At 43.2% G+C, this 9636-nt stretch overlaps 5 protein-coding genes across 5 annotated transcripts; 4 read left to right on the forward strand and 1 right to left on the reverse strand.

Moving 5' to 3' along the window:
• Positions 1 to 19: 19 nt before the first annotated feature.
• Positions 20 to 409, reverse strand: PPTG_21739 (hypothetical protein; the record flags this gene model as incomplete). Its single annotated transcript, XM_008899923.1, has 1 exon — positions 20 to 409. A coding segment is annotated over one exon (390 nt), but the record flags the coding sequence as incomplete, so codon positions are not given.
• Positions 410 to 1486: 1077 nt separating this feature from the next.
• PPTG_05724 (hypothetical protein) lies at positions 1487 to 2263 on the forward strand. The gene has a single exon (XM_008899443.1). The coding sequence runs from the start codon at positions 1523 to 1525 to the stop codon at positions 2054 to 2056; it is 534 nt and encodes a 177-aa protein (XP_008897691.1). The 5' UTR covers positions 1487 to 1522; the 3' UTR covers positions 2057 to 2263.
• A 1829-nt stretch (positions 2264 to 4092) lies between these two features.
• Positions 4093 to 4554, forward strand: PPTG_05725 (hypothetical protein; the record flags this gene model as incomplete). The annotated part of the gene is made up of 1 exon (XM_008899444.1): positions 4093 to 4554. One exon carries the CDS (start codon positions 4093 to 4095, stop codon positions 4552 to 4554), a length of 462 nt encoding a protein of 153 aa, XP_008897692.1.
• Positions 4555 to 4579: 25 nt separating this feature from the next.
• PPTG_21740 (hypothetical protein) lies at positions 4580 to 4879 on the forward strand (the record flags this gene model as incomplete). The annotated part of the gene is made up of 1 exon (XM_008899924.1): positions 4580 to 4879. The coding sequence occupies one exon, from the start codon at positions 4580 to 4582 to the stop codon at positions 4877 to 4879; it is 300 nt and encodes a 99-aa protein (XP_008898172.1).
• A 368-nt stretch (positions 4880 to 5247) lies between these two features.
• On the forward strand, positions 5248 to 5598 carry PPTG_05726 (hypothetical protein; the record flags this gene model as incomplete). The annotated part of the gene is made up of 1 exon (XM_008899445.1): positions 5248 to 5598. One exon carries the CDS (start codon positions 5248 to 5250, stop codon positions 5596 to 5598), a length of 351 nt encoding a protein of 116 aa, XP_008897693.1.
• Between the last annotated feature and the right edge of the window lie 4038 nt (positions 5599 to 9636).

The following is a 9636-nucleotide window of genomic DNA, read 5'->3' on the forward strand; positions in this document are numbered from 1 at the left end:
GGCTGAAACCGCGACACTTCGGACAGCCTTCAAGGTAATGCACGTAACAGCAGTGCCGGTCCGCCGCCCACGACAGCTCGCAGAGTCGCGCCGCCAGCAGTCCGACCGCCATACGTTCATGCGTTGCCTCACGAGCCGCGATGGTCTTGCGGAAGACAGGTCCGGTTTCGCAGTTCCACCGTTCTTGGAACGCAGTCCAGGCGTTGTCGAACGACTCCTCCATCACGGTGCGCGTCACCGTGACGCCTTTGCCACGCACACCGCGCCACCGCTCGAACCAGCTCTGCATCTCACTGTTCGTCAGTGGGTTCTTGAAACCACAGCAATCGCCGTACCGCCGATGTCTTAGGACGCTGGCGTACTCACTGCCAGCGTCGGATCCCGCCGCTGCTTCTCTTCCCGTGTCCATCCTGCTCCCCGCGCTGCAAGTTCCCGACTGCCACTACCTCCGACGTCTCCACGATTCTTCCACTTTGAGTGAGGGGTGGTGTGACAGGCTACTGTCACACAATGCCGCCAACGCTCCATCGCGGTGGCCAATCAGAACTATGTACGTATCCACTGGTTGTGACGGCCTCGTGTGCTGAGGCCGTCTCGATAGTTAACCTTCAGAGTTCAATATACCAAAACCTTCCCAGTTCGCTAGTGTACGTCGGTAACGGTCTTAGCCCGTTACAATGGTAGAATAGAGAGAATCGACCCAGTAGTCGCTTGAAGGAGGATCTAGACAGACAAAAGTTGGTTAAGACATTTATCTAAATCGATAGTTGACAAAACTTGAGAGGCTGGTCATATTTAACATGTTCTTCTCGAGGCGCCGCGTCCAAATGTCCATCCAATCCGAGTCTTCGGGCTTCTTAAGGCAGTCACACGTGATGTAGTGTCTTGTGCGTACCAGCCGCTTCCATTCGGCACGCATTATCTCAACGCAAATCCGTTTCTAAATATCTTTGATCTGGATAGACAGCCTACGACGAGTATCTAACCCCTTCCACAGCACGATTAACATCTCGTCTCCGTCCATTATTGTCTTCTTTCAGGACTCCTGAATCAGGAGGCGCAGCGGCAAATGTTGCAGGGAGAGGGGTGCCTTCAAGGTTTCTCGCGCGTCCGTATCCAAAATATGGAAGCCACAGGGGGTATCTTTAAAATGTCCCAGTCAGTTCATTATAATGAGGATAAGTAATTTACTCCCTATGTGTCATATTATATCGGACAGATTTTGTTTTCTAATGAGGTTATGGTTGTATGTTTTTGACGATTTGCGTTTGATCAGTCATCGTCTTGATAAAAGGGTGACAAAAGGGTGTATAAAATCTTTTCGATTAAACCTTTTTATGTAGGTTTTGGAAGGCACCCACTAATTTATCCGACCACTCATTTTTTCATGACCTTGAAGAAGTGTAGCATATCTTTTTTTTTTTTGTAACTTGAAGTCGTATTTAGCAGGATGCTTACATGAAATCCTGATATTAAAGAATCCTCTCGCCTCCCTTCATTTTTCTTTCTCCCTTCTTTAAAGATGACGTTCGTAGTCTACCCGAATCCCGGCCATGAGTTTTACCGTGTTATCTACGACCAGGCCGGTGAACACATTGGTATTCAAGCTCGAAACCCATTCATTAATATCCAAGAACTTGTTCAAACAAGAACCTACACTGAGACCGAGCTGTGGTACGCATCTCTGCATATAATATGGAGAAATCGGCTGCACACGCCATTCGTGTCGATCTTCGGAAACCGTGCCCATGCTGAGGCCTGGGCTTATTGGCGAGCGAGACAAGATAATACGACCTATGTTCGATTGGAATCGTTCACGCTCCAAGCTGAAATACCACTTATTTCAGTTGCTAATTTCGTTCACGCTTTCGGCTTGGACATGATGCCATGCTTCTGGGATGAGTTTCTTGTTCCTAATGGAGTCTTGGGCGAATATCGTGGATTGGTGTGGTGCTTCGATGTTGCACAGCCGCGTATCGAGAACGCCACCCCTTACGTGCCACCGCAGGATACTTACGTGCCACCGCAGGATGCTAGTATTATGACAGCATGGTAGATGGACAAAAATTGTTCAAGATGCCGCAAGATAAGAGTGGGGTTGCATAACCTAGCAAGCTGGAAGTAAGTTAGTTTATCTTAGCCCATCTGAGGATTAGCTAAACGAACCAGTACTTGTAATTCAATTTAATACTCACTTTTCCAATATACAATGGGCGCCTTTTGGTCAGCCGCAAGAAGGCGCTTCAGCACAACTAATTGAACAATTTAAACGTGGGCAAACATGTATTACTGAAAGGATTACTTTGTTAATCCTTTCACAGGAGTGCGTTCCTTCTCCTTTAAAGGGCCGGGCATGTCATAACGAGCAAAACAACCTATCTATCCCTGGGTAGTGTGGTAGTTTAGATAACTCAGTCTTTCGTAAAAGAAATATAGATATGTTTAGGCTTCGAAGAACGGTAATGGCATTATTGGCTGCATCATTTCTAGATCAGCTCAATGAAGCAATGGATTAAGTATACACTATATACATCCATACAACACCATGCGGATCCAACGGACGCCCGTTGAGTTGATATCAATGCTTCAATCCATTAACACGATCTTTCTTATGATTGCTTACATGTTTGTTGGTTTTGTGGCTCTGATTGCGATGCTGGCATTCATTCATATTACCATTCGAGTCATTGACAGTATATCTTCTATACTCGAGAACTGTAAGCGTCGCTGGCGCATTAAGATAGCGATCGTTACGTCAACTGAATCCGCGCAGCTGCTCGGATCCCGTTCTACTCCTGCGCTACTGAATGCTCTTTATATTCCATCAAGGGCGTTGCACTTCGATCACTCGGTTCGCTCTCATTCCCTACTTCAAGCTCTTATTCCGTCAGCTCTACTTCCTCATATTCTTAAGAACGTTTGAACGTGCTCGTTAAAACTTTTCACTCCTGAATCCCCAGCCAATAAAGAGCGCATTAAAGCCACACAAAGCGCTATTACGAGCGTACGCGTGCAGCTCGCTTATCCTATAAGAAGGGTTATGACGATAAAAATCGTGAGCAGATTTGTGCTCGCAAACGCAAGACATATGCCGAATCTAGTGAAACGACACCTTAAAATCGATTTTTCCCTCTCTACCCTAATATAAAGTCTATCCTGATACAAAATCCCAGTAAAATAAAGTCAAGTTCAAGGAAATATAGCAACTGATATATAGCAAATATTTCGTACGCACTTGAAGGGCTAAACCGATTAAATATCCGTGCTATCCGATGAGGTAGAACCTTCTGAGTGAAGGTGCGCGGCAAAACTGGCAATATGGTTTATGTCAGCAACCTGTCGCGTCCCAGTAACATGTAGTAAAGCTTGTAGCTAAGCAGTACAAGGTCAGTCTCAAAAAGCTGGAGGCTAACTTATCCCAAGACTATAAGACTGATCCTCACTATCGCTATTACAAGGGCAACCACATGGAGTCACACCTCTACGCGGGAATCTAACGTGGTGCGTTCTACGAAAAACTCGAAAATGATCTCGAAAGTCTGACCAGAGCTTACAAGGCTAATATCGCCCTCGGCTATGACCTTGTTAGTAAAACTGATGATTCGGAAACGAGGTACTTTCACCCAAATCTAAGTAATACATCTGTATTCAACTCCCCCGTTGCCGTCAACAGTAAGATCGATATTCGTAAGGTAAATTCAGATATTCACTCCATGGAACTAGCCGACAGACTGAATTATCTCAATTCTGGCTACATGGTGAAGGCTATCACCGGTTTCAAAAATTTCTTGTATCATTGCTAGCATGCACTTGGTGATAGCGAAGCAATTATTCCTAATTTTATCCGCGACAATAAAAGTCCCGAAGACGAAAAATAAGTGCGTCTTCCATTGTATCGTTTATCACAATCAGGATGATCCAAAGAAAGATCGACGAAGAATTCAAGCTTTGGTAAAGCAGGCCTTCAAGCAGTACTGCTCCTTCAAGGATATCACTTACACTCTAGTGCTCTACCGCACTTTTAAGCCTCTTGATATCCTCCAGTTCGATGAACTCGAGGAGTGTTTTCAGCTTAGTATCAACGTTTTCACGATGGAGATTGACTTCGGAAATGTTGATTGCATTCGCCGGTCAGATAAGGAGTACGATGCTGCCAACATTCTCTCGCACGACAACCATGCCCTCTATATCAAGAACTTGGACATGCTTCAGCACAAATATCAGTGCTCTAAGTGTGAAATGGTGTTTGTTAGCTCAGAGAGGCCTAAGAATCATGCCAAAAACCAGTGCGAGCGTGTTAACATTGAATATTTCCCAGCTCAGCCGGCTATCTATCGTCTAGCTCCAAATGCCATCGGCTCAATGCTAACAAAGTATTCAATCAAGAACACCGATCATTATCTTGATCACTTCATAGTGTACGACTTTGAAGCTATTCTGAAGCCTACTGGAACAAAGCGCGGGAAGAGTACCACCTTCACCAACGAACATATCCCTGTATCAGTGTCTGTGGTCGATATGCTTAACCGAGGAAGTCCGTTGCTTTGTCAATGACAATCCTAAGGCTCTTCTAAAGGAAATGTTTGAGAGCATCGGATACATTGGCGAAAAGATTCGGCGATACAACGTCTCTAAATATGAGTCACTGCTTCGCAAGATCATTAACACCCATGGATTAACTGGTATGGAAATCCCAGGTGCTAACCTTGGCACTAAGTACACTACTAGTAATATTGATGAATGGATTAGGGCTGGACGTTTCGCAAACTTCTTTGATTTCCACAACAAGATCGGCTTTGGAAAGCAGCGATCCGACTATGGAAATCTAAAGCAGACAATTGATCAGGTCCCGGTTCTTGGCTTTAATTCGGGTAGATAGGATATCAACCTTATCGAGAGCTACTTGTTCGCTGTTATTGGCACAAACAATATCAAATCAGTCATCAAGAACCCTTCTTACAATTGTATAGCGTCTTCAGACATAAAAATGCTTGACATTAGCAATTACGCTCCTGCTGGAACCAGCTATAGCGACTATTTAAGTACATATCTGGGGAACTTCAAATGTAATGACAAGGTTCGATGTGTCTGTGGGCTTGGTAAGGGTATATTCACCTGTGAGTACATTACAACGTACTTCAAGAAACTGATATCCCAGCTAAATCAGCGTTTGATAGTAAGCTCCGAGGTACAGCCATCAGCGATGAAGACTACAAACGAGTTCAATTCGTTTGGAGCCACTATGAGATGAAATCGATTAAGGACCTGGTCTTTTGGTACAACAACCTCGACGTGGCCCCTTTCATAAAGGCCATCAAGGCACAGTGCCAGCTTTTCAAGCGTTTTAACCTCGATATGTTTACGGATGGTGTATCTCTCCCCGGACTTTCAGAGAAGATTATGTATCAGACGTGCTTCAAGAACCTACGGTACCCAAATAAGGTGCCTGCAATAGTGTTCAGCTTTCCAATTAAGCGTATGATCGGCTACAAGAGCCAGGATGCCGAAGCTAAGCGTAAATTCAATATGAGTCTAAAGCATCTTAACAAGCTACTACATCGCAAAAATACCTTTGTGGACTGTGCTACAAGAAGTTGACCGTTGATACGGCCTCGGCTGATAGAATCAACAATAAGCTTGGTAATATCAATGGAAATATCTTGTTCAGTTGTGTGGACTGTAATATTGCTCGTAAAGATATGTTCCTTAAGGGCTTTCGATACAAAAAGCTGCTCGAGTTCAACTCAGATACGCCAGTATACAGCATTGATAAGGAGGAGAAAGAAATTTGTGGTAAGGCTAACATTGCTGGAGGACCTTCAATCATCTTCAACAGATACGCCAAACGCGATGAGACTAAAATTTGAGGTGGCAAGATCTGTAAGCAAACATCGGATACGATACCAATGCTCTATATTTATGGGTGCTAGGTAATGAAATGCCATGCGGTCGATTAACCACGATTGAAACGCACCCGGGTATTGTTGACGATATCCAAGCTGACAAGGTATTCGGGTTCCTGAATGTGATATCCGTACTCCAGGCCGCTTGAAAAAGTATTTTAGTGAGATGACGCCTGTCTTGAAAAATACTCAAATCGATTGCACCAATGAAAATGTAATTGGATCACATATGTTCAGCTACAATGAGGAACGCAAGAAAAGTCGAGCCAGGCCGGCTCGAAAACTAAACGGAAGCTACTTTGGAGAGAAGATTGTATTTTACACGCCTTTGTTGAAGTGGTACCTTGCTCATGGGATGGAGATCACCAAGACTTATAGCTTTATCAAGTCCCACAAAACATTTGCTCCATTTATGGAGGCCGTATCAAACGCTCGACGTGAGGGAGATGCTGATAAGTCTAAAGCCATGATTGCAGAGATGATGAAACTTGTCGGCAACAGCGCTATTGGTCATAGTGGCATGGATATGAGCAAGCACAAAAAAGTGAAATATGAGTCAGACGATCAGGCAGTAAAGTCTAGAATTGAGCACTTCACATTTCACGGATTGAAGGAGCTTAATTGCTCATGTGAGATCACCATGAAAACCAAAACAAAAATCCGATTCATCTAAGCATTGTTATCTATCAGCTAGCTAAAGTTCGTATTTTACAGTTCTACAACGACTGCATCGACCTCTACTTCTATATGACCGACTTTCAGCATCAGGAAATGGATACAGACTCTGCGTTCATGGCTTTCAGTTGTGAGAATCCGTTTCAGAACTGTGTTAAACCTGGGTTACGTGACCACTTCAAGCAACACAAATATGGTTGGTTTCCTCGTGACTACAATTCGGAGGTCGCTAAGTTCGATCATCGTACACCAGGTTTATTCAAAGATGAATGGACAGGCAACGCGATGGTTTCGCTATTGTCTAAGAACTACGTCTGCTACCTCCCTGATGAATCATACTAGGTCAACCTGTCTGCTAGGGAATGGCCGTAATGATGATGTTCTTAACCCTGACAGTTTTGAATCACTAGTTCGAGATCGCATCACGCTCCAAGGTACGAACAAAGGGTTTCGACTAAGTAAAGAAACAACGGCTATTATCACTTATACGCAGACAAAAACGGCTCTCAACTACTATTATGACGAGAGACGTGTCTTAGACGATGGAATTACCACTGCTCCTTTTGATATATAAATACGCTTCTGGGAGGAAAACATAATTTTTATAATGTTTCATATAGGGCAGACCTTGACAGAGCTATAGAGCAAGTCTATCGAAGTGATATGGATGAACTACTACATGAACTGTATTATAACCCTAAACAGGTTATATCGGTGTCCAAGCGCTATATCAAAACTCAAAAGAGTTAAACCCCAAAACTATGTAAAACTCGTCAAGACATGGTATCAGACTCAAACCGATTTACAATGATTTCAAGTTCAGAAGAAGAGATTTGATGGCTTCAAAATAGCTTCTCATAATCCAAACTCTTGGCAAATCGATCTCGCGTTCTGGGAGAAACAACCAATATTGACAGCAGTCAACATTAACTCAAGAATCGGGTATGCAAACTTTTATCCAACAATACCGCTCAAGTAGTGCTAGCATCTGTTAAGGCGTTTGTACGGATGCACAAAGTTGATATCCTTACGAGTGACAATGGAAGCAAATTCATGAATGCTCAGCTGCAGAAGTTCTTTAATAGCAAAAATATTGACCATTTTAACAACGAGCCTGGTGATCACGGAACTATGGGAAAAATTGAGCGGTTTAACAGAACCCTTAAGCAAAACCTAATAAAATATCACCAAAACGTATATCACATAAGCTACTTAGTGATGAAATCGAAAATTATAACTCTACCTTCAACCGCTCCATAGGTCTGACCTCAAATGAAGCTGTATGGAAGGTAATGGTGTCTGAGCTAAATCATAATCAAGAAGAAGCTGATAAGGTTGAAAACAGTTTGAGGTTGGGGCTCATGTTATGTATCGTCTAAAAAAAGCAAACGTTTGATGAAGAAGCTGCTAGATGGAGTAAAGCCATTTATACGGTTGTTGATGTGGATGGATATCGAGTTCATATCCGTTCCAAGAATCACCATACACTTTACAAGTCACCAAACGACTTAAAATTGTATTAGCACCCGACACAGATGCAGAATTTAAGATGGGGAACATCTATGAAGTTGAAAAATCATAACGCACAAAACGCTAAAAAAAATGACAAGAATCAAGTTCAGTGGAAGCATACCACGGAACCTAGTTGGGAGCCTCAAGATAATCTGCGACTCGTAAATAGAGCAGGAAAAGCGCAACTGAAATCGAGTATTTTAAGCACTTGCATGATGAAGGAAAGCAGAAAGGAATTTCGACTTTAAAAAAAAAAAGAATAAGGCTATGGAAGCTTAAGAAAAGTTCTCTTGAACTTTCTTTTTTTCTGTGTTTTAGCGATAGGCTGCGATATAGATTTTTCCGCCTATACACGTAATCGTATCATCTTACTGTGTTCTTTTTTTTGCCGCATCAGCATATATTGAACGATTATCGTAAGGTTCAGCCTGAAAGGTTGGGTCAGAGACCCAGATCAAAAGGTCTAAGATCTCCTCCTTTTCTTCGTCACTGCTACTATCGAGCGAACCGTGTTCGCAACGCGACAGGTAAACTGTCTCGATAAATGCAACTTCAGAATCCATGGCCTCTTTAATAAGTAAGAGACACTTAATAAAAACTAACGAGAATATGACGCTATACATATATAGATAAAATATTGAAGATATGAGTTTACAAGCTGATTGAAGAAATATATGATAGTGATGTTGGATACTGTCGATGGCTGCAGAACCAGCCAAATCTAATTTGTGATGGTATTAAAAAGTTTCTCGATGGAAAACTTGGTGAGAGTGATGGATCGTACCTTATGACGTGGGGTAAGTATAAGGGAAAGGCAGTTAAACAGATTATATCTATTGATCGTCCTTACATTGAGTGGCTAGCTAAAAATCAATTTGTAAATGAAAAATCACTTAAGCTAAAGGCCGAGATTGATGATCTCCTTAAGTGAAAGATTTTTTTTGCGGTAAAAATAAAATGTATTCAACCCCACCCAATATATCTGATTGGCTGATCCTCTAGAGGACGTGCACGAAAAGTCGCTCGTTCAAAGTAGTCATTCCCGATTTTCATCGGTCTTCTCAGCTAGCTCCTAGTGTACACGTACCATGCTGCCCACCACCGTGATAACTCGTACCTGGCTTTGGGCTGGGTGTGTCTAACGCGTGATTAGTAGGATATGCTCAATTTTATTCGCACTAACGCTGACAAGATGACTCCTGAAGAAGCCATGGCAAATATGAACGAGCTCGTCAGCAGCCGCAGAGATGAGGACCTACGGAGACCGAGAACACAAGCGTCAACGGCATACCTGCTGAAGAACCCGATACTGAACCTGCTGAGGATGATCCATCCTCTGACAAGGCTTCAGCTAACGACTTACCCAAGAGCGACGATCTACTAGACCGAGAGTGACCCCAGCTACGAGTCAGGCAGTGATACAGTGCTGTGGTGTTGTAATTCCCACGGCAACTCTAGCTACTAGTGTAGGTAGGATAAACCCACAACAATACGTCTACCAGAACGGTAAACGATCGTTGGGCGTGATCTGAAGACCCAGACTCAG

Source organism: Phytophthora parasitica (assembly GCF_000247585.1).
Source record: "Phytophthora parasitica INRA-310 unplaced genomic scaffold supercont2.8, whole genome shotgun sequence".
NCBI lineage: Eukaryota > Oomycota > Peronosporomycetes > Peronosporales > Peronosporaceae > Phytophthora > Phytophthora nicotianae.

What these genes read in the sequence shown, in the direction of transcription:
- PPTG_05724 (XM_008899443.1), top strand. Translation starts at nt 1,523, where the DNA reads ATGACGTTCGTAGTCTACCCGAATCCCGGCCATGAGTTTTACCGTGTT.